Source organism: Fonsecaea pedrosoi (genome assembly GCF_000835455.1).
Source record: "Fonsecaea pedrosoi CBS 271.37 unplaced genomic scaffold supercont1.7, whole genome shotgun sequence".
In the NCBI taxonomy this organism is placed as follows: Eukaryota; Fungi; Ascomycota; class Eurotiomycetes; order Chaetothyriales; family Herpotrichiellaceae; genus Fonsecaea; species Fonsecaea pedrosoi.
Window position 1 is genome coordinate 1271970 of NW_013550609.1, and position 23448 is coordinate 1295417.

The window sequence follows — 23448 nt, forward strand, 5'->3', positions numbered from 1 at the left end:
CATCTATCTGGCTGCCGGTTGGTTGGTGGTCGGTTGGTTCGTTCGTTCGTTGAATATACCCACTACCTAGCACGCAGCGCTCGCTTTAAACGGTGACATGTACCTCATCCTCGTGTGTCGCTCCCTGACCGGCAGATCCCAGCTGACCACGTGCCACTGCCCGAGTCGGCGAACTCCCACGGCCAGAATACATCAGACGTCGAACCACGCGCTGGATGGGACTGTCGTCAAACAGGAGCGTGACGACGACGTAGACGACGGTAAAGACCGACGCTACAAGCACCAACGCCACAGTCCACAGGGGGACGAGACACAGACGAAGAAAGCTGACGACGGCTCTAGCGAGGGTCTGGGGCCCTCTCCGCATCCGCCAACTACTCTTCTTGTTCTTCGTCTGCCCCTTGTCCGAACCCTCGTCCTCATCCGAATTCTGGGATGACTCTTCTTCTACTCCGACAGAGGCGCTCTTGACCCCTACACCTACCGCCGCGGCCGCCGCCGCCGCTGCAGACCATCCTCCTTTTCCGACCTGCCCCTCTTGACCACCAGGACCCTGCCCGACACAGCCTAGCAGCCGCAGCGCAAAATGCACCTCCCCCAAAGGGAGCACAAAGATGACATACCACAGCACGTCCATCAGCGTGTGAGGCGACCTGTCGGCCGCCATAGGGGAAGTGAGGCCATCGTCGACAGACCCGTCTCTGGTGCCGCCGCCTGGTTTGGAGTCAGTGACGACGCTCTGTTCGGAGCGCTTCTCGAGCTTGGGATGCGGTAGCTTTCCCTTGACGAAACTATTGCTGTTGACGTTGACTGCTACCCCTGCAGCTGAATCTGGAGCTATTTGGACTGGCGCTTTGTTTGGAGCAAGAGGGTGAGGAGAAGCCCAGCGACTGTGCTGCAGCGTGGATACAAGGTAGTTGCTATGACGGCGCGCCAATTTGCCAAAGGAACCAAAGGCAGCGGCGACTTCGTTGACGTTGAAGGCGATGAGGATGAGGGGAATGATGATGGCGGCGGAGATGGAGACTGGGCACCAGGTTGTCATCAGCGGCGCGAGAGAGGTGAAAGGTCAAGAGCTCAAAATGGGTGGGCTCACTCACACATATACTTGGAGACATAGCCGAGATGGAGGCCGTCGGGGTCTTTGGGGAACTCGACGATGTTGATGGCGAAGAATGCCGCGATAAAGGATAGGGGGAGCTGGGATATTGCGTCAGTTATTGTGGTCTCAAGCATATGATTGCTAATGGTACGCACGAAAACTATAGTGACAATGGTGAAGACCATAATCGTATTACCCTGCCTGGCTGTTTCTTCGGCCTGTCTCCGTGTCTGCACGGCTTCATCGCGGGCCCAGCGCGCCTCGAGGAGGCTTGCATGCTTCTGTTTGAGGTCGACCAGATGGTTGAGCTGTAAAGAGACAGTTAGGGACTTGCACAAGCGGACGGGAAATGAGAGTAGAGGTGTACCGCGTCTAGTGTTCTTGCAGCCTGATCGTCCATTCTCTTGATATCAGCAATGTTCCAGTCCACGATCTGGCATGGTATGGCGAATCTGGGGGTGCCAGAGTCTGCTTGCGTCTCTCGGTCATCTGTGTTGACTTCAGGCTGACTGTCGTTGCCGTTGCCATTATGCGCCTCGACACCACCAGTCGCTTGCGGAGGTCTAGGCTTGTTGCCTTTTCGAGAAGCATCATTTGGAATTTTGACACCCTTGGCGAGTCTCTTCAGATCCTGGAGGACCTTTTGCTGATCTTGGAAGATTATCAAAAGGGTGTGGAGTTCGTCGCGGATATCCTTGACCTCTTTCAACAGTTCAACCTCTTTGCGGATATCAAGAAAGTCTCGACTATTCTTGTCCAGGTCATGGCCCGTGTCCTGGTTCTTCGAGTTCTCTACCATGGAGGAGAATTTCTCGAATTGTTGAGCTTCTTTGTTGGTCTATCAAATCAGGGTGAGTCAGTATTTTGCAGTCTGATATGGCGGGATGCTGCTTGGACGGTAAAACCAACCACTGCCCCTATCGACATCTCATAGTGCTCAAAGAAGTGGACTGTCTTATCGCCACCCTTACTCGGGTCGAGGCATGTTCTCAGGCACTCGCCAATAATGAGTTCGGCAAATTCATATGTTGACCGGATTGGAGAAGAATTCGTCTCGATGTTGCGGGCAATATCAGTGCGCTCGTGAGGTTCACCTTGGTAGCTCCATCTCTGAGGGAAGCTGGTGAATACCATATCTATACTTTGTCAGTATTCTCACGCCCAAGAGTATAAAAGAATATGTCTCTGTGAGCAAAGCCTACCTCCAACAACCCACAGCCACAACTGGTCGACCATCATAAGGACCTTGTCGCCAACGAGATCACCACGATCGAACAGGCGACCTGTCACTTGATCACCATCTCTGTCGCTGGTGTCGTCCAGGGAGAAGTAGTAATACTGGTCGAGCGTACGGCGAAGGTGAATAGGGTTGCTACCGTCTTTGGGATTCAAATATGCCCAAATGAGCTTCTTGTGCTTGTCCGCTTCATGCATCTCGCCACGATCCTGCATGATGCTCTTTACATAGTCTCTCATGTCGACAAACGTCTCCCACTTCTCCCAGTGGATGTACGGCATCTGATTATCAGTTAGTTACAGACCGAACCTTTACTCCAAGGGAGGAGCTTACAGTGAATACAAAGTCTCCGTGGCTGTCACGCTTGTCTACATGTGTACCATGGGAATATCTCATTAGCATGGGAGCACAAACAAAAGCGGGAGACCAGCCAAGGGGGATGGAGAACAGAATCAAACGAGACTGAGCATACTTATAGACTCGCAGAAGGGAGTCAAGAAGCAAGCATGGGGTCTGTGAGGCGAGGCTTTGTGTAGTCGTTCAATCCAAAGATCAGGACGCAGGACAACAGCCCGCGAGACTTTTCCTACACTCTCGTATTGCTGCATCATGAGCTGGGACTGAAGTATTAGAGATATGGATTGAAGTTGTGGTCTCGACAGTGGTCATACCTCGATCCATCTCATCTATGACACGGTTAGCCACCAGTGATATCGTGAGCTTTAAAGCAGAGGATGGGATGCGGAACTCACGTTATTTGCTGGAAGATGTAGCCATCTAAGGCGCTGCACTTCAGCCGGTAAGTTTCTGTAAATGTCGGCCTTCCCGTTGACAATATCTCTGAGCTTGGGCTTGTCTGCCTCTTTGAGAGGACGTGCGACACCATCGGAGAACTTGATGTCAACAACATTCGCGCTGAACAGGCTGTCCACATCGTCGGTCCGTCCGATAGGTTCGTTAGAAAGTTTTGGAGCATCCCCTTTTGCCTCGAGGACTTGGAACACCAGATTGTGTGTGGTTCGTTGGCTGCGTGTGACATTTTCAACCTTTTCTGTGGCGATGATCCTTCTTTGTAGGTCTATCGAAGTCAAGGGTTGGGACACTGTGGACTCAACATTAGGCGCCCCATCACCGACAGTCGCCGACTCATCGACCGTGGGGGGAGCATGCAAGTCGACTTGGTCGCTAGATGCGGTTTCCCCAAGAGGTTTCTGGTGATCCTCCTCTAGAAAATACTCAACGGCAAAATCTCTAGCTGTTCTGCCAGCATGGTCCTTTAGGTCTGGATCCGCCCCGTAGGCAAGGAGCAGGCGCACTATGGCCTCCTGGTCGTTTGAAGCAGCATAATGCAGAGCTGTACGTCCCGTGTCGTCCCGGTCGTCGATTGAGCTTTCCCAGTCTAGTAGGATGCTGAGGACTTCCTCGTGGCCTTGCATGGCGGCAAGATGTAGGGGAGTGCAGCCATTTGCATCCGGTATCGAGAGGTTGAAACGGTGTTCTACCATAAGTCTGAGTATATTTTCCTTGCCCCTGAAAGCGGCGTGGTGTATCGCCGTCCTGCCTTGGCCATCGCCAAAGTAAGGATTGCCTCCCCACTCCAAAAGGAGGTTGAGAGTCGCCCCATGGCCATTGTGTGCGGCGCATATCAAGGCAGTCCATCCGTGATCGCCGGGAATGTCGATACTAGCGCGTTCAAGGACATCGAGCTCGTGGGCAACGACTTGCTCGAGACCTAGGAACGACGCAACCATCATGTTGGAGAATTCTCGAGGACAGGGAAAGGGGACTTCGTCGATTGTACTCCAGAAAACCCGAAACCAGGTTCTGAACCGGCCTGAATTGGTGTCACAGAGGGCGATTGCCATTGGCAAGAGCAGTTCACCTCCATTGGTGATGAGGCTAAGGTGGGATGCCCAGGATTCAGCCGCGTACTCCAGAAACGGATGCTGCTTGAGATACTCCTTGATCCAACCATCGGACTCGGGGGTTCCATCTTGTATGGATTCTGGCAGGGGATCAGTGGCGAACTCGTCGAGCAAAAGGTCGGCGATGCAGCTGGTTGCAAGCAGAAGCTGGGGGTTGCCAGGATTCACCATGCCATCACCACCAGGCCCTTGGAGTAGGAATTGGCGAAGCGACCAATGCAGAGAGTGTACCTTCTCCTCTGTGATATGGAGGAGATCCACGCTCGCTGTCACGATACGCTGGCTGTAGGATGATTCGTCCGACGATTGAAGGTACTTGACCCCCTTGTCTCCGAGCTTGATCGTGAGGGCCAAATGCAGTTCCGCCCAGGTCAGCGGTCGCGTCGCGGCACAGGCTATGGAGAGAATTTTCATGGCATAATCTCGGTCTTCGCTCCGCTCAATCATTGTATGATAAACCTGTGAGATAACTGTAGGCAATTTCGTGGATAGAAGTGCTTCCAGCGATCTTTGCGTGTAGATGTTGGAATTCTCCAGCATACGAATCGTTCCATTGGCCCAGAGATACGTGCTTCCCGCCCTTTCAAGCATTGTCTCCTCGACACGACGCAATGCAGATGCTCGGAGGCCTCTGCGGGTGGCCAGTTCGTGAACGGCATACTGAATATATCGCTTGATATCGTCGTCAACTTCCCTCTTCAGGCTCCAGTTGTCCAAGTTCAACCATCGCCATTCAGTTCTACCTTGGGCCAGACGACACCAATGGTCATATATCTTAGGGCGCGGACGAGATGTGAGTATGAGCTTCAATTGGTATCGCCGCTTGCTCGTACACAGATCCCGAATGACTTGAAGCAATTCCGCCTGCTCACTGCACTCGTTCAACGCATCAAGTATGCAGACCAAGTTCCCGCATTCAGGATCGTTGATGACGTCGAACAGAATCGACCGTAAACCGGCTGGGGTTTGAGCGCGACCCCCGAAGTTTTCATTATATAAGGGACGAGCATGACGGATGAGAGCTGGTTTCCGGGTAAATAGCTGATGCAGCATAGCACGGAGAGCCGATGTCAATTTTTGAAACTCCTGACCACGATCATTAAAAAAGAAGTAGCAAATCGTGGCGTCAGGACCCCATCTGTCACGATCGATGAGGTGCTTAGCCAGCACTGTCTTCCCACAGGCCATCCGACCCATGAGCATGAGAACGGTTACCTCGAGGTCCTGGAGCCAGTCTCGAAAGTCGGCAACACAGTCTATCCACTCACATGTTCCAGGGGCTGCTTTCTGCACTCTGTCCTTGAAATCTTTGTAGGGAGTTGTGGCAAGACCCTTCACAAAATTTTTGTCCTTTTGGTCGTCGAAGTTCCTTTCGTGTATATCGCCACGGATACCACCAACGAATTCCATGGTGTCAATATGTCGACAGAGAACAGGGTCGAGTCCGCGTCTCACAGCCTTAGTGACCGGCACCACCAAATTGATCGCTGATGGGGTTTGGAAACAATGTCGGAACTGAATCCAGTGAGCAGCATACGCCAGAACAGCTGATCTGGTGGATCGTAACGCGAGAAGCTCCGAGAAAATTGACAGAACATTCACTGGAGCGTACTAGGGATACGGCCTCGCAATCTTCACATTCACATAAAAGGCAACTGGCGAGGCCTTGTCGGCTGAACCTCAACCAGGCTGATGAGCCAAAGCTGTTTTTGATGTGCAGCAACCACGTCAATAATACATGCATGGGTAGCTGCTGGTTAAGCGAGGCCGAACTGGTAGGTAGTTGGTGATGCCGTATCCCTGCCCAATAAGTGAGTACAGCCCCCACACATTGAGAGATGCTGGCGAATGAAAAATGGTTGAGGTGTCATGGGTGGCAGTTCAGCCAGTGACGGCTTCGCGGCGCAAGCGATAAGCAGCCGTAGATGGCAAGCTCTTGATGCGTACAATACGAACTGCCCGTGAAATCTTGTAATGATTGGATGAGCTAATCAGCAAAAATACCGACCAGGACAGCGGTCAGCTGCAAATCCCCCAATCCTTTCTCAGCCTGCCGCATATACGAGTATTTGGCCATCAACGGGCCGCTCCAGAAGTGGCCACTTGCCACTTTGGTTGGACTCGTTTAATATCAACCGGCCCTGGAGCGGATGAGCGGCTCAATCACGCAAATTGTCCTATTACGGCTGCCAATACAAAGTTGCTCTACCAGCGCCATCTCGTTGCCTCTAACCCGGATGTAGGGGACCACAAGAGGGATTCAGCTGCGGGGTTGCCCGCTTGCAAGGCAGATAGCGCTGGCACTCACCGCGAGGGTAATGTGGCCACGCAAGCACGTGCTACTGTCGACATGGTCGGGCGGTGCGTGTGTCGAGCCTTGGTAGCTAATGGGGTCCCAACTAGGGAATGACACTGTTGACTTTGCAGATAGATGTTTCATACTTGTCAAGCGCGTCACGGCTCTCCTCTGCTTCTGTATAGCGAAAAGCAATCGTCCCACACTGGTGTGTTGCAGGATCGTGGAGAGAATCTGGAGAGAATTATGGTTGTCGAGCCAGAACTACATATGCAGAGCAGGCAGAGGAGGTTGAAATATGCACCGGGAAAGAAACCCCAAAAGAAGTCTCTTGGGACGCTAAAAGGCTTGGCCCGCTACCACCAAAGAAGGTCCCACGCTGTTGAGCCACGGCAGTCACAACCCAAACTTACCTACCCATGTACCTAGGCAAGCATGCAAACTAGGTAGGTACCACCTATTATACTGCCCGACCTGCCCAGTATACGCCCCTTACTTATGTATCTCGATGCACACCTACTAGTCTCATAGCCGAGGGTGGTATAAACAACATCACAAAAACTGGTGATAGAGCTAGCCAACACTTTGTGTTGCTTGCGTTTAGGTAGCTCATAAAATGCCGGCAGTGAATCCTTCAAAGACTAGAGATCATCGTCTCAAATGCACATGAGACACTATAGTAACGCGGGAAAATACCCCCAAAACATGGAGGAGTGCCTCCGACCGTGACAACCGCCACCCAGCCCGTTTAAAAGTTGGCCGATCTGATCCTGGCTCGCTGTCCTCTCCTGCCCGTCTCTGACAATCTCTGCTCGCGCATCCGTCTCAGCGTTGATCTGTCCGTTTCCCAACTTTCGGTGGGATGGGCAAAACCCCAGTGCAGAAGGTCGAACGGTTTCCAACTTTTGCTAAGCGTGGGCCATAGCTCGCAGCTGGAAGGATATACAACATCAGCCCATGCGAGAACGTATTGAATGTTGTGTTTGAAAAAAGAGTCCAGGCAAGGATCTAGTGTGGGCGTCCATCGCATAGCAATCTTCAGATTTCCATAGAGCACACTGCTCCCTTCTCTCCATATTTTCTTGCATACACGGAGAAACTGCGTCGAAAGACCTGAGCTGGTGACGAAATATCGCTCGTCGAACAGATGGGTCCAGTCCAACACGCCGATGTGCAAGCCTGGAGGCCAATCAACAGCGTGTTTCAGAACAATCGCCTGAAAGGCGGGATCTGTGGAGCAGAGGAAGCAGAGAATCTGGCGTTTATCAACCAAGACCATGCGATAGATCTGGTTCAGTATTTCCGCGGGATAGTTCAAGTAGCCCATTGAATCAATTGGAGTGCGACGGGGAAGAATGGGGAGGTCGTCCATTTCGGGGCTGTATAGTCTTTGTTCAAAGAGCGTGCGCTGGGAAAAAAGCCAAATCCACAAGGCCAAGCAACGAGATGGCGGCGGGCAAATGGGCGCTTCCTAGTCTTCCGATGCTGAAAGATAGACCGTAAGATTCTGTTTCCTAACGATGAGTCTCAAGCCGAACGATGGGTGGCTGATGTCGATGTGTATCCTGAACCGATCTGACCGATTTGCGGAGAGTCTGAGGTAGTTGACCGCAGGTAGAACAACTGGACTGCTTACTGAATGGCAGGCGCGGCGGTCCAGCCAGGAGTCGGAGGGGAAAGCACAGAGCAGCTCTATGCCGGTACAGCACCGAGGGTTTGGCCAGCCATCGCTTCTCCGCGGTGGGGAAACCGCAATCCGACTCTCTTCTCGTCTTCATCGTTTGGTCTTCTTCCTGGCCATCTTGTTCTTCCTCGCGATTTCCGAGGCGAAAACGACAGAGTTTTTGGATTTCCTCTTGGAGACTTTGTGGGTCTTGCGATTGGCTTGACTCCGAGACGGAGACGACTTTGCCGGCTTGGTGACAGCTCCTGGTCCATCGACGTCCATTACTGCGGGATCCGGTCAGTGGTGGTTTGTGTTTGTGGAAGATTGAATGAACATACCCTCAGACTGGGCGTTGCGAGACTCATCTCCCGTAGTCTGTTCGGCGTTGTCATCCACGTCCATGGCCTTTTCAGACTCTGGTTTGGGTTTTGCTGCCAACTCTTGGAGTTTTGCAGACAATCTAGCAGTACGAGCATCTGACGCAGGACCATACACCTTTGCGCGAAGATTGCGGTGATTCTTCTTGACCACGGAGGCCCGGGCGGATTTGGCCATAGCGTGCGTTGGAAGGGAAAATATAGCAAGTCGAGAAGACAGACACACGGTGGAAACGAGTGTTGATTGTGTGCGGGCACGGTGGGTAAGAGGCTGAGAGGCAAGCAGGACAAAGAGAAATTCAGTGGGACATTTTTCCGCAGGTCCAAAATCTGCCGGGGTTGCGCCGATTCGCGATCCATTCATCGGAAATCCAACCAGTGACTGCGGCGTCTTAACGACTCGGCGACGGCAGCAACCTCACACCTTTGTAGACTTCTTTGTTGGAGGGGGGAAATGTAGCCCAACCTTCACCATCTGTCCTTGTTGATCACTCTATTCTCGCTTCCCTTCCGCTGGGCCACTCGCTGGCAGCCTTAGACCCCTGTCCACGAAAGAGGTTGCGACTGCGCGCGCAAGTTCGCCCTCGCCCTCGGTTCCGACCATGTTGTTTCGACGTCGTTGCCACCGATAGCCTCACCCGATTTCCATCCTTGCTGTCTGTTCGATCATCTTGTAAAGGAGAAGAACAAAAAAAAGAAGAGAAGGACGCCGCCAAACCATGGCAGGCACCATGGCGGGTTACATGCCTGCCCAAGCACAGGATAATGTGCAAGCGTTGATTGCCCAAGTAAAAACCCTTACTGTTGAGAAGTTGAAGAATGTACTGCGCAGCGAAGGCCTGCCCTTGTCTGGAGTCAAAAGTGAACTCCAAATCAGAACAATAGCCTGTATGCCAACTTGCCCTCTCCCCCACCGCGCTCCCACTGCTCTTCCTCTACTGTATCCTGACCTCCATATCTACACAGATATCGAGAAAATGCGCAATGCAGCTGACATGGTCGCGCTGAATCGAATACGCAACACGATCAGGGGCGTTCCTCATTCGTATCAAAACGGCAACTCATACAATCCGCATTACTCGAACGACTCTCCCGCCTCTTCAGCCTCCCCTCAGTTTTCCTCACCGAGTGCTCACAACAACTACTACATGCCTTCTACCGCAACGTTAGGTCAAGGTACAGGAGGCGACTCTATCCGAGAAAAAGGACGCGCGCTGACGGAAATCAGCCCAATTCATCTGGAGAAGTTCACCTTTCTACAAGGTTCACAGACAGATCACCCGACTGTGGGAGTGCAAAGGTAGCTCATGACACTCTCTCCGCTCGGTGCGCCGCACCCGCTGACGAGAACTTAGCCCGAGAGTCGACCAGAGATACAGCCAAGCTCATAGTGATGGTGTCCCAAGATACTCTCGATACGCTGCATAAGGATCCATCATATCGCATCATGGTCTTTTGCACTTCTGAGAATACCGGGCCTGTTCAGAGAGCAACTTGTGATATTGAGTTTCCTCACAACGTGGAGCTCAAATGTAACGGTACTGATATCAAGGCCAATCTGAAAGGATTGAAAAACCGACCTGGAACGACCAGACCTGTGGATATTACGAGCTTCATCAAGAAAAAGCCCGCCAATTATCCCAATTCGGTCGACATGATCTACGCTTTGACCATAAAGGTGCGCCCACTGATTCGTAATCCCCTCTGCTTCATTTGTGTCCGATCTCACATCAAGAACTATCCATACTAAACAGGACAAATCACCCCCACAGAAATTCTACCTCGTGGTCAATCTGGTCGTGCAAAAGTCGATTGACACAATGGTCGCCGATATCAGGCGAGGCCGCGTGATCACCAAAGATCAAGTGATTCGGGAGAGTGAGTTCACTTTGGCATCACATTGGTTTGGGAGCTTACGGGAATCTAGTGCGCCGGAAAGCCGAAGACCCCGATGAAATCGTGGCTACGTCGATGGTTCTTTCGTTGAAAGACCCTGTCGGTTACACACGCATCACGACGCCATGTCGTGGCATCGGCTGTAATCATGTCCAATGCTTCGATGCAGCCCTGTATCTCCAACTCCAGGAACAAGCACCCACGTGGACATGCCCTATCTGCAACAAGGCTGTGCCATGGGAACAACTGGCTCTGGATCAGTATGTAAACGACATTCTGAACCTAACGCCTAGGAGTGTAGAGGCCGTCAACGTCGATCCGGACGGGAGATGGCATATCCAGAACGAAAACGAAACTTCTTCTCGCAGATCTAACCCCACCCCATCGGAGGATGATGATGGTGACGATGACAACAACGATGGCGACGACGACGGCGATTTAGTGGAGCTCAGAGTCGGACCCAGCTTTCGACCCTCGAACATTGAAACACTGACACCGCATAGCGTCAAGACCCCGCCATTATCGTCTCGCGAAGTATCAACGGCTCCTTCAGGGTCTAAACCGTCAGCACAGACGAAGAAAAGACCCCGCGAAGTCATTGATCTGACTTTGAGCGATGATGACGAGGACGAGCCCCCTCCCAAGGTCTCGAGGGCATCCAATTCTTCATCCGTGGATCTTTCTCAGAAGGGCCCCCGGCAACGCGAAGATCGGATGTTCTATGCCCCGGGGCAAATTGTCATTGATTGGGCTCGGCGCCCTTCATTTCGTGGCCCTTCGCAATAAGCTTGTCTTACAGATATGGTATTTCGATTCACGTGGCGCTTGGGGGAAAATCAGGAATCTGTGATGACAAAATGAATTTTGGGTGGGCGAAATTCAGGGGCGGAGGTACTCAGCAGCAGCAGCTTTCCAATAACTGTCTAAGAGGGATATGCGGGCTCCGAGGGCAAGTCGGCCGTACAGGGGATTTTCCGCAGATCAAAGGTGTCGTGACCACCAACTTCTGATTCGAGAAGGGTTGTGCGATATGGCACGGGGGCATAGACGACGGATCATGATTTTCTTTCCTCTGCAAACAACAGGCATGAGCTACTGCAGCACGCAAAGATATGTTGCTAGGGAGAATGGGTCATCAACACGGCACAGAGGAGGTGCAGATGACTGCGGGACTGGCACTTGCAATGCATGAAATAATTAGCGGGTGTAGATGTATGGCGAAGACAAACAGAAGCTTCCTCCTCGTTACGATTTCCGTGGAACTGCAAGGGTTTCTGGACGCATCAAGCGCCCGAGTCCCACCATCTGGCCCGTGAGCTTGTACAAAACCTGGTCTGTCCAGGAAGAGCACCAAACCTGTTCTTTGACCCAAGGCTTCTATGGCCAGCCGTACGAGTGTCATGCTCTCATCTTCTCACCAGCACGGCCACGACACACCACCGCTTGGCCTGATCTTTATTCTCGCCTGGCCTGAGAGGTTCCCAGGGTCTGCGGAGGCCGTTGACGTCGATCTCGAAGATTTCTGCGGCGCGGAGACGGCCCTGAACCTCTTTGGCCACCTCGGCTTCTCCGTCGCCGTCTTGGTCGTTCTTGTCCTTGTCCTCGCCGCGGGTGTCATTCTCTCTCGCGTCCTCCTCTTCCTCTGGGAGTCGATAGTCCCCGGTGGCCACCTCGAAGAAATGCCGCACAATCTCGCGACCGGTGTGGAAGCCGGCGACAACCAAGGCGCAACTCTCGATGGGGGGGCCCTGGGGCGCTGGACCCGACGCCTGCTGCTCTTGCCGGTGCAGATAGCGCAGGATCGTCTTGACGAGGTTGACGTGCTGGGACGGCATCCACAGGCAGTCGGCGATGATGATGCGGTCGAAATCTCCGGGTTGTGGATCGGCAGGCTTGCCGTATTGCGTCGGCGTGTACATCGTCGCCGTGCCCCACGTGTAACCGAAGATGTCGATTGCTGTGGAACTCGGGGTTTGTGTAACTGTTGCCGTGGACGGGTGCGATGGCGACGGTGAAGGGGAGGGTTCGGCGTCCGCATCCGCCGTTTCTGGCGGGTTGACTCGTTCGACAAGGTTCCTACGGACGTTTTGCTCGATGGCGCCGGTGGTCAGAGCGGGCGACGACGGGTGGTCGGTGATGGTCGCTGAGCGTGCGCCAGAGAGCGCAGCAACGATGGATGGCAACGCCGTCCCTGACTTTCGCATGTGAGCCGGCGTCCTATATACTTTTTTTTGCTTGCTTCCCCAGCATCTTCTAATGATTGACGTACGTCAAGTCAAAAATGATTTGTGTTCTCTTTCTGTGTCTCTCTCTCACGTACCAGCGCCCAACTCGAGAACCTTGGTCCCCCTCACATCCCAATATCTCTTCTGCCATTCCTCCGACTTTTGCTCTTCGTCACTTCCGTCCTGCTGCTGCTGGTGGTGCGGCGGCGGTGGTGGTGCCTGATCTGTTTCACCCTTTGTGCCGGAAGAACTGGCCCTCTCCAGCCCCTCGGCCATGATCACGCCCGCATTCCACAGGTAGTGCGCGAAGAGCGTGCGGCCTTCCTCGGCGGCCGGGTGCTGGGGTATCCGCAGGTCGATCTTCCCGAACCTGGGCGAGTGGTAGCTCACATGGCCGCCGGGGACGCCGTGGCTGGTCTGCGTGTCGTCGGTGAAGAGGGTCGCGAGGGCCGACGAGAAGATGTCTTCGTACTGTGGATTGGCGGGGATGGGCGTGGTGATGCGGGATGTGAACATGGTGTTGGTAAGGAGGTAGAGAATGCTATCTTTGACCACAGCATAGACACGAGCACCCAAAACAAAATAAAAGTCGCTGGGTTACACAAACTATTCGGAACCGACTTGATTGTCAAAAAAGTTGACATGCAAGGCTGAGACGCGGGGCATTTTTAGATCCGCCCCATTGGGCGAGTGGGTTAGGGCGGATTTGGGGAAAAAAAAAAGGCAGTGGCAGACTGGACTGTGTAAATCTTTCTTTGGTTCCATATACAAGTTTCACGAGGTACAGATTCTCAAGTTATTGCCCGTCGTACAACACAATTTTCTGGATCCCACTTTTGTGTCTTTGGAACAACCCCTCATATCCTAGGCACACCCTGTGCTCCAAACAATGTCTGCAGAAAAATCCCATCCCGCTCACCTGGAACCAAGCGAACTAGGCACAAAGGAGTAGTGAGTGCGTCTCTCTCGCCCTGCCAAACAACCCTTCACCCAGAACCAGGGAGGAGAGATCCCGTTCTGTTGCACAGTACCGTGGACTAACACGGGGCATGTCGCCGATAACAGCTGGGACGAATACTACCGGAACGATCTGGAAAACGGTGCTCGATCTGAAGACGACGAAGAGGAGGATGGCGATGGCAGTGATTCTGATGACGGGGCCGAGCAACCCCCCGATCCGGTCGAGCTGGAGTCATGGTTCGACGACGTCGACGCTCCGGCCAAGACACTGGCGTTTCTAACCTCGACAACGTTCCCGCTGTCGCCGAACTATACGGGATCATTGGTCGATCAAGATTCAAGCGATCGGGGTAGTGGCAGTATTAGGGATGGTCCGTCGGTGCTGGACCTGGGCACAGGCAACGGCAGCGCCCTGTTCGCGCTGCGCCTCCACGGACACTACACGGGCCGCATGGTCGGCGTCGACTACTCGAGCCAGAGCGTCGAGCTGGCGCGGAAGCTGCGCGCACAGTACGCTTCGACAACGATGACGACAATTCCCTCCGACATGGCCGATCTGGACTTCCACGTCTTCGACATCATCCACGACTCGGCTACCACGCAGCCCTGGTGGCCCGCGCGCGACGCGGGCTTCGACCTCGTCCTCGATAAGGGCACCTTTGACGCCATCTCGCTCTCCTCGGCCACCGTCTCGGACCCGGACCCGGACCCGAACGCGCGCCAAAGACGCATCTGCGAACTCTACCCCTCCAGGGTCCTGGCCCTGGTCAGACCAGGAGGCTACCTGCTCGTCACGAGCTGCAATTGGACCGAGGCGGAGGTTGTGGCGTGGTTCACGGGCTCGTCCTCAGGAGGAAGAGCAGGAAACACCGACTCCACCGCTGCAGATACAGAGAGCAGCGAGAGGGCCGTGTTCGAGGTGTACGACACGATAAAGTACCCCGTGTTCGAGTTTGGAGGGCAAAAGGGCCAGGGCGTCGCCAGTGTGTGTTTCCGAAAACGACAGAAAAGCAAGACGGACTAGAGATGAAGAAATGTCTTTTTTTCCGCAGATTTTTCTGTTTTGATCTGACTTGATCTGCGGGATTTTTAGGAGAGGCACCATATCTCCTATCCCGGGGCTCTCTATCCATGACCACCTCCGCAATATCCCCTGAGAAAGGCTGATGAGGCCAGGGATTCTTACCTCGAATCCAAACCCAGAGGCCCTCTCACATAGCCATCCGATATTGCAACACCGCCAGACTCGTGCCTCGTATTTTCAGAAACTTGCACTGCGATATTCCGGGCCGCGGGCCGGACAATGGCCGCTTTGATCATCACTCATCTCGCTCTTTGTCAAATCTAGTTCATCAGCATATTCACCGCCCATGGGACTGACAACTGGCGCAAATCCCCGTAATGCTGACCCACGCCAATAAACTGAACTGGCACCGAAGTCGCATGCACAAGGCTGATCATTGTCCCGATCCCAGATCCAACCGTGTCAACCTTGGAGACGATGAACCCATCGAGCTTGCGGTTCTTACCTAGCGCCCGGGTGAAATTCTGCGCCTGGCCTACCGAGTCATTGCCGACCAATGCCTCCGCAACTTGGAGGATCAAGTCAGGTTTCGCAAAGTCCACCAGTTTCTCCAGCGCCGCCATGAGTTGTGTGTTGGTATGGGCTCGCCCGGCGGTGTCGATAAGCACGACTTGGTAGTCGTTTTCTTTGGCGAAAGTTACCGCATCTCTGGCCACATTTGCCGCATCTTTGCCATAGCCTCGTTCATAGATGCTGACTGCGCCGAGTCCTTCGCGGGCGGTGAGCTCCCTCAAATTGCGCACATGGACGTTCAGCTGTTCCACGGCACCGGACCTAAATGTGTCACCTGCGGCAATCAAGACGCGATAGTTGTTTTGCAGGAGAAAGTAGCAGAGTTTGGACAGATTGGTGGATTTCCCAACGCCATTCACCCCCAGGATGGTGATGACGAATGGACGGGGTTGAGCCTTTACCCCCGTGGGATTCGCGACCGACTCGATCTGTTGGAGCAGGTCCAATGACGATCGTGGCGTGAGGATCTTCCTGAGTGAGTTTTCCAACGCGGGTCGTAACGCAGCATCGATTGACTCGAATGCTCCCGTCTTCTTCCCTACCATTTCAGCCTCCACCCCTTGACACAATCGAATAGCTGCGTCGCGAGCGACGTTCTTGTTGATCAGGTGTTCTTCCATCGACCTCAGAGGTTTCTCAAGATCTTCTTTAGTCAATGTCTTCCCGCCCACGATATTCCTGAAATATCCCGAAATTGCTCCAAAGGTCGATTTTCCAGACCCGTTGATCTCGCTCTTGTTGGCGTCTGCCAATTTGAGGATATTGTTCACTTCATCCCCCAGATCTTTAAGCACAAATTGGCCTTGTTTATTCTTCGTGCCCCAACTCTCTTGTGAAATGGTTTCAGGTAGCGGAGACCTCATCCCTGCGTTGCCATTGGTGCCAGCATCAGCAGCCGAGTAGTCGAGCTTCACATCATCTTCCACATCGGCAATCCCGTCAGGACCCCAAACTCGACCCTTCTTCGCGCTGGTTTTGGTGGGTTTGGATTTTCGAGCTTCGTCTCCACTCGAAACATTTGCAGAAGCAGTAACGTGCGCGGCCTTCCTTGCTCTACGAGAGCCTCGACTCTGCGGTCTGCCGTTTTCCGTCAAGAGGTGTGGCGCAATGCCGGGAAGAGGAGTGGTTGGACGGGATGTATCGGGAGAGTGGACGGGAGTGTTCTGGAGAGAGTCTGCGTTGGTCACTGGCACAGCTTTGCGCTGTGCCTGGGCAGACGACGGTGTTTCTGGCGGTGGTGGTCCTCCAGTGTCCCCCCCTTCAGCACTTGTTTTCTTTCCTTCCAGCGGCAATTCAACGTGGCTTGGCTCCCTGGTGATAGCCCCGCCCATGCTTTCATCCAACCGACGCATCTCTTCGTCAAAATACGGATCGAAGGGATATTTCAGAGCAGCATAATCGAGCTCCTCTAGCTGGCCCCTATAGACTTCGACAAAGATGGTCTGAATGTCGTCGAGTAATTTGTCCACCCAGGTAAGATGAAGGAGGGACTGGTAGACGGCCACAAAGATCAAACCCAGGTCCTTGACCAGTGTGTATTTTAAGGTGTACTTGTCGTGTCTGTACGTGGGATTGTTGGAGCTGGTGGCGGTCGGGCGGACTTTCTCTTCGATGAAGACATCGTTGATCAAACTGTTGACCGCGGCTGCGCCAATTTTCGAGGAGGATCTCGACCATAAGACAACACCAGAGGTCGTCAGGATCTCAAAGGCGTCCAACATATTGCGAGACAAGGCTGGCTTCCACCGGGGACGGAGGCTACAGGCGAGCAAGGAGGGGGGACAAGAGGCGCACGCGAGAGCGACAGAAAAAAGCTACAGAACTGCGACGGGGAGTTGAAATGTGCCAAAATGACGTTGAATTTCCCGCCACGTGTTGATACGGAAAAGTGAATCACGTGGAGATAGCAACGGACAAGCATTTTGTACATTTAGCGCAGTCGTGGCACGTAATCACGTGAATCAATTCTTCATCCTCCCTGGTCCTCGCTGTCTCGCACCTGTCTACAATAGTTGCTACTCACTCAATCCATCCCGTCGGTGGATGCCTGGCTCTTCTTAATTCCCTGTTATCACCCAACTACCAATTGCGTTCGACTTAGGAAAGAGGCATCAGCTGAGGTGGGTGGTGCAACTAACAAGCAACCCTGTGCAGGGGAAGTTAAACCATGCGGCTGTATGCTACGGACTCCGCCTTTGTTTCAGCATACTGTCCTATTGATGGCTGCAGAGACTGGCAGTCACCAGTCTAACGCCGGTCGGAATCAACCACTCTGTGTCCGCGAAGATACCCAGTCCCCAAATTCGTCCTGGTTCCGGGTCTGGATGTAAATCCTACCAGGCCCTGTAAATCGACAAACAAGACCCTCGCCGGTCGTCACGCTGTGAATACCTCCTTTGCCGGCCTTTTCAATGGCATATCGACAGTTCCATGCGACAAGATGACCGTTATCAACAATGTGTTGTTCGTTGGCTTGAAGCTGTTGCATTCGTTAGACGAGTGTTGTAAAAGAGGATCACCGAAGGACACAGGCCCAGATGGGACGAATATCAAGAGTATGGATCGGATCCACTTACATCTCGGGTGACAATAGCACCAAAGGACGTGACCCAGAGTGTCCCCTGGCCAGAGATGCGGTAGATGAACAAGTCTTCCCCACTGAAGAAAGCCTTTCCGAGACCCTGGCTCTTGGTGTCCTTCACAACTCCACTCGTGCAGGCCAGAAAAGCATCCTTGCCGAGATTCCAGCCCTCATCTCCGCGAACAGGAATGGCCGTGATATCACCAAACAAGGTAGGTGCCAGAGATACCTCTCCAGGGCCAGTGAAGGTGGATTCATTCATTTCCCCGCCCGTGAACATCTTCTTCATGCTGAACTTGACTTTTCCCTGGAGCACGACGGTAGGAGACATTTGGATCATGGCCCCGGGCTTGGACTTGATGACGGCACCTTGGGGTAGGCGCACGTTCAACATGGCATTCGTGTCACGGTTAGTGATGGAATATGAGATCCCATCCGCTGTGGGATGCCAGCTTTGATCAAAAGACCCTGCTGCTGTTGTTGGCGCTCCCTGGGGGCCATGATGTGGTGGTTGTTGCTGTTGTTGCTGGTGGTGCTGAGGTGGATATTGCTGTGCCTGCTGGTATTGATTCTGGTATTGATTTTGGTATTGGCCCTGGTCTTGATACGGAGCTTTCACGATCAGCTGTGTTGAAGGGGAAGAAGTCAGACTCATTTTCTCCTTACTATTTGCGCCATATTGTTGTTGGGGGTAGTATTGCCCCCCTGGATTCTGGTTGTACGCCATCCTTCCCTGGGTGCGTGGATATGCGGAAAGTGTTTCGGAGACGGAAACGAATCAAACGAGCAATTTACCGACTGCACAACTCGAGGTCACTGGAATGAGAAGCACCCGACGATGAGATGACGGTACCTGAAGCCACCTGATTGTTGGAGGATTTATGCTTATATTATACTGAGAGCTTCTCACAGTGAAGGAAGAGAGGCCTGTGTGGCCTGAAGGATAAGACGTCTCTTGCATCAGTCGACTGGATTCTGGCCCCCAAACCATTGTTTTCGCCTTCAGCTGGGACGGTTTTTGTCTCGGCCCCCAACCGTTGCTGGACTTTTTATTCGACGGAGGGGCGCATGACCTGACGAAAGAGCAAATCCTTCTGTGATCCTGAACCAAGACTATCACTTACCAGTTTGTTGGTACATTACATGCTCGGTATCACAGTGTGGCTACCGAGTATTGGGACTTGGTTCATTGGCCTCCAGAGCGTTGACGCCCACCAGAGCAATATTAATGGCCTCCCCTCTGAAATTTCCTGTGGACGATCGAAACCACAACTAGTCCCAGACAGGTTATCACATTGCCCCGATCCGTCAGCAAAGGTCTGTTTCTACTCGGCACCCACTCGGTACTAGGAAGAAGGATTCCACCTAGAACAGGGGTCCGCAGCGCGGGACCTTTGGTTGGTGACTCAGCAGATCTAATCCACAAGCTTGAACGGGACACAGATTTCGCAAGGAATATTCGTACACGTTATTGTTGTTGGATCTAGCGAACGGAGCGTTTGCGCTCAGCGCTTGGTGTGACAGACCTCGTATGATAGTCGACAAACAGACAAGAGGACACGAGACTATCCACGTTGGCGTGCTACAGGTACGCATCTCTGGAGCCTGCATGCGATGGAAACCAACCACATCTTCAACCATGAGACTCTCATAACGCCATTCGCATCAGTGCTTATGCCTCGTCATAACATATGCAGAGTCCCGCTTGACCAAACTCCATAAGAGTACTTACATTTGCCACGTTGTATAGCGACCCCATCGGAGGATCTGAGAGGCGGTGGTCCTCTCAGGGCGTGTCTTTGGAAATTGCCCGCCCAAGGTGGATCCCCTAGGTGGTGAATGGTCAAGAAGTTGTGTTCGGTATAGCCATATGTCCGGCCTGTGGCTGGTGAGGAGGCTCAGCGCCTCATCCTCGTCCTCGTCCGTCCATCCTGCGCGAAACGACCGTGTCTCCTCTGTGGCTAAGAGGGCCAATTTAGGTATTTGCGGCTTTCCGGACTGGACCGTGGGTATAGTCGGGGGTCAGAACATATCCCTTGTCAGTCAAGGTGCCGCAACGGAGTCAAACGGCCCTCGTTTCAATTCGTCGACCAAATCTTGCGGCTGAACCAGCGTTTGCCGTCGTTATGGCTCTAACTCTGTTCACATACTAGGCAAAGGACCAAAGGATCGAGGCTGTGGATCTGGTCAGCATCGACAGACCGTTCAGCCTTTGACATGGCGTACACTAGATGGTGAAGCGGAAGAGATCGCTGGCGCGTCAACGACAGGAGGCGTGATTGATTGCGTGGTATCAGGACCCTTTTGTGGTTCTCGATTCGCGGCGGAGACTGTAGGTGAGATGTGCCCCCAGCATATCGACCAGCATATAAAGAAGGGGCTACGACATGGGATACCGTCTTGAGCATCCTGACTGCACTCGCTCCCAGGTCTTACCATGCTTTCGACGTCTGCTCTCCACGCCTTGTGCGTGCTTGCACTCACGGTGGCAGTGGAGTCTCAGTCCGGCACACCATCATCTACCGCCACGGCAACCCTTGACGAGCCATGTGCTCAAGTGAGCGCACTTTCAAGCCAGTATATGGCGGCGCATCCCACAGGTAAAGCCCTCCATCTTCAGAACGCGACACATGGCTTTGGCAATTACTGACAGCATTGAAAGCGGTTTCTTTCCCCATGCCTCCAGGTTTGTTGAGACGTCCCACCTGGCTATTCCTACTCGTGTCTGATGGCTGGGAATAGATGTGGCCTACGCGTGTTCACAATCCGTTCCGTTGGTGAAAGAGGATACACTTGCTGTCCTCACGGGCCTGAAGGCTTTGGTACAGTGGCAAAGTACGCTGGGCTGGCTCAAGGATCCACCAGCAGACTGGCCCTTCCCTCCTGTCGACCTGGTGGCAGGACTGGAGGATCTCACCAACAAGGTGCAAGATGGAACCATCACGCGAGAAATCGATTTCGAAACCCAACTAGTCGATTTGATCACTTCGGTGCGCGATGGGCACTTGACCTACGTGCCAGATGCCTACTCGGTCTTCCAGTATGGCGTCCAGGACCTACCCCTCTATTCCATGTCGACCGATGGCAAACAGCTGCCAGAAATCTACGCGGCCGCGGACGTGATAGCCCAATCCCTGGGCGGAGCAGGAGGATGGACGCCTTCTCCCATTGTCAAGATCAACGGGACTGAGGTGGTTTCCTGGCTAAGTGAACAGGCTTTCAACGGCACCTTGACGCATCAGGACTTGGACGCTTTGTACAACCGTCTCTTCGTCACCATCTTCGCCCCAGGAACCTCGAATGGTGAGTTCAGTGCCCCATCGCTCAGTCGATATTCAGGCTCGTCGATTGCGGTCGAGTTCAAGAATGGGACCCAAGCAACCTTCGCCATCGTCGCAGCTAGTAACCAGGACTTTACCAACGTGGTCGACGGCAAGAGTTTCTACCAGGCTTTCTGTGATCCCACCGTCAAGGCCAAGGCATCAGCGAGCTCGTCTTCGGCCTCTCCCGCCGAGCCTACCGAGACGACGGTTCCCGATCCTTCTTCCCTGTACCCGTTGTACCCTTCAGCCGTGGCCATCAATGACGACGGCACGCTCTCCGGCTACTTTTTGGATCATGAACCAGGCGTGGCTGTTTTGGCCATCCACGAAATATCCGAGGCCGCCCAGGTGTCGACGCAGCAGACTCTGGCCAATTTCTTACAACAATGCCGGGATGCCAACAAGACCCATCTCATCATTGATGTCAGCCAGAACCCTGGAGGCACTATTCTCGTGGCCTATGACATCTTCAAGCAACTCTTCCCAACTATTCAGCCTTATTTGGGCGCTCAAATGCGGGCGCACGATCAGGTATGCCATGAAATATTCCACCGTGGTGAAGTGGCCGTGTCTTCTAACTTTCCGCGTAACTTGCAGGCCAACGTCCTCGGAGAATACTATACTCCTCTAGTTGAACAGGCCGAAGAGCAGGATGCCATTGCCAACATCACCGACCCGGTAGTCCTTGCAGGTATATTCTCTCCGTTCGATGCCACGTCGGTGCTCAACGATAGTGGTCAAGCCTTTGCGTCCTGGGACGAATATTTCGGACCGGTCCAGGTGCACGGTGACAAGTTCACGCAGCAGTCCCAGATGAACATTTCCAATGCCGACTTCGATGAAAGCAGTGCCGGCATTGTCGTATCTGGCTACGCCAACAACTCGCATGTTGCGCCTCAGCCTTTCCTCTCGGAGAACATGGTCGTCTTCACGGACGGGTTTTGCGCCTCGTCGTGCACGATCCTGCTGCACCTGCTGAAGTATCAAGCCAAGGTCAAGTCAATTGTGGCCGGGGGTCGCCCACAGACCGGGCCGATGCAGGCGATCGGCGGCGTCAAGGGGTGCCAAGTTCTACCGCTGGACGACCTCGTCCCAGCAATCCAGTCGTTTTACGAGAGTGCCTCGCCGGACGAGATCAAAGCGGCCAACCAGACGGCGCTCAAAGACCTGGCCGACCAGGCCGCCACGCTGTCGCTCCGGCAGTTTCCCGGGGGCGCGGTCCAGTTCAACCTCCTCAACGCCATCGCGCAGTACGACGAGTCGCAGACGCCGCTGCAGTTTGTCTACGAAGCCGCTGACTGCCGACTGTTTTACCAGGCCGCGCACGTGACCAACGTCACGGCCATGTGGAACACGGTGGCCGAGCAGGCCTTTGGCCTGAACGGGCAGGAAAAGTACTCGCTGTGCGTGGCGGGCAGCACGAATCACCCGACCAGCCTGAGCGGCAACCAGACCTTGTACCAGGGCGGCGAGATTGCCAATGTCACGGGGTACAACCCGAGCGAGGACGCCGCGCAGGGCAGCGGCAGCGGCGACGGCTCGTCGGATAATGGTTCCGGGTCGCTGAGGTTTGCCTCGACGGGCATGACCAGCTTGATCTTGGGGGTTGGGTTGGCCGTGCTGGCCTCGTCGACCGATTTGATCTTTTAGCCAGGAGGTGACGTTAGTTGCGGACGAGTCTGAAGCCGAGGGTTCATCGTTTGTCATTTTGTGTTTTGCATTGAGCATCGAGAGTTGAAAGGGGGGATATGTTTTTTTTTTTTCAGTTGTCGCAAATGTCTTAACACATATGATGTGCATATTCAAGTATCTATAACTATACATATATCTACTTTGTGTCTATAGACTAGGTTTTGACGAGACGAGACGAGACGAGACAAGATGATTTTACCACGGCAGTACTGGGTAGCCTTTTATGAGATTGAGATTCTACAGATTCAAGTTCACGTCGTATGTACCTGCCTACTGTTACTGCTACATACCTACATACATACCTACCTTCCTGCCTACATGGCTGGGTACCCAGGTGCCAATGGATATCATCACTTGTAATGGCGTACAAGGCACAAACAAGGTACAAGGACAGGACACCTGGGCAGCAGGCCCGTTAGGTATGCGAGGGCAGGACAAGACAGGATACGCCGGTCCTATACGTGGTGTCCATGTACATATGATGTACGTGTAATATAGGCTTTGTCATCGCCCATCAGACCACCTACACATACTGACAAAGTATGTACCTACATCCACATAATATACCTGT

The 23448-nt window shown here is 53.5% G+C and overlaps 9 protein-coding genes across 9 annotated transcripts; 3 read left to right on the forward strand and 6 right to left on the reverse strand.

Annotated features, from left to right (window-relative positions):
• Window positions 1-85: 85 nt before the first annotated feature.
• Z517_10517 (uncharacterized protein) lies at window positions 86-5674 on the reverse strand (the record flags this gene model as incomplete). Its single annotated transcript, XM_013424128.1, has 9 exons — window positions 86-1026; window positions 1101-1200; window positions 1258-1410; window positions 1470-1600; window positions 1712-1940; window positions 2012-2238; window positions 2305-2620; window positions 2798-2953; window positions 3092-5674. 9 exons carry the CDS (start codon window positions 5672-5674, stop codon window positions 86-88), a joined length of 4836 nt encoding a protein of 1611 aa, XP_013279582.1.
• Window positions 5675-7308: 1634 nt separating this feature from the next.
• Window positions 7309-7932, reverse strand: Z517_10518 (uncharacterized protein; the record flags this gene model as incomplete). Its single annotated transcript, XM_013424129.1, has 1 exon — window positions 7309-7932. One exon carries the CDS (start codon window positions 7930-7932, stop codon window positions 7309-7311), a length of 624 nt encoding a protein of 207 aa, XP_013279583.1.
• A 402-nt stretch (window positions 7933-8334) lies between these two features.
• Z517_10519 (uncharacterized protein) lies at window positions 8335-8781 on the reverse strand (the record flags this gene model as incomplete). The annotated part of the gene is made up of 2 exons (XM_013424130.1): window positions 8335-8510; window positions 8565-8781. 2 exons carry the CDS (start codon window positions 8779-8781, stop codon window positions 8335-8337), a joined length of 393 nt encoding a protein of 130 aa, XP_013279584.1.
• Window positions 8782-9334: 553 nt separating this feature from the next.
• On the forward strand, window positions 9335-11285 carry Z517_10520 (uncharacterized protein; the record flags this gene model as incomplete). The annotated part of the gene is made up of 6 exons (XM_013424131.1): window positions 9335-9491; window positions 9570-9779; window positions 9832-9903; window positions 9959-10281; window positions 10376-10481; window positions 10531-11285. 6 exons carry the CDS (start codon window positions 9335-9337, stop codon window positions 11283-11285), a joined length of 1623 nt encoding a protein of 540 aa, XP_013279585.1.
• A 620-nt stretch (window positions 11286-11905) lies between these two features.
• On the reverse strand, window positions 11906-13240 carry Z517_10521 (uncharacterized protein; the record flags this gene model as incomplete). Its single annotated transcript, XM_013424132.1, has 2 exons — window positions 11906-12690; window positions 12820-13240. 2 exons carry the CDS (start codon window positions 13238-13240, stop codon window positions 11906-11908), a joined length of 1206 nt encoding a protein of 401 aa, XP_013279586.1.
• A 373-nt stretch (window positions 13241-13613) lies between these two features.
• On the forward strand, window positions 13614-14708 carry Z517_10522 (uncharacterized protein; the record flags this gene model as incomplete). The annotated part of the gene is made up of 2 exons (XM_013424133.1): window positions 13614-13675; window positions 13790-14708. The coding sequence occupies 2 exons, from the start codon at window positions 13614-13616 to the stop codon at window positions 14706-14708; spliced, it is 981 nt and encodes a 326-aa protein (XP_013279587.1).
• Window positions 14709-15028: 320 nt separating this feature from the next.
• On the reverse strand, window positions 15029-17002 carry Z517_10523 (uncharacterized protein; the record flags this gene model as incomplete). The annotated part of the gene is made up of 1 exon (XM_013424134.1): window positions 15029-17002. The coding sequence occupies one exon, from the start codon at window positions 17000-17002 to the stop codon at window positions 15029-15031; it is 1974 nt and encodes a 657-aa protein (XP_013279588.1).
• A 542-nt stretch (window positions 17003-17544) lies between these two features.
• Window positions 17545-18589, reverse strand: Z517_10524 (uncharacterized protein; the record flags this gene model as incomplete). Its single annotated transcript, XM_013424135.1, has 2 exons — window positions 17545-17760; window positions 17858-18589. 2 exons carry the CDS (start codon window positions 18587-18589, stop codon window positions 17545-17547), a joined length of 948 nt encoding a protein of 315 aa, XP_013279589.1.
• Window positions 18590-20299: 1710 nt separating this feature from the next.
• Window positions 20300-22835, forward strand: Z517_10525 (uncharacterized protein; the record flags this gene model as incomplete). Its single annotated transcript, XM_013424136.1, has 4 exons — window positions 20300-20462; window positions 20525-20548; window positions 20605-21716; window positions 21783-22835. 4 exons carry the CDS (start codon window positions 20300-20302, stop codon window positions 22833-22835), a joined length of 2352 nt encoding a protein of 783 aa, XP_013279590.1.
• Between the last annotated feature and the right edge of the window lie 613 nt (window positions 22836-23448).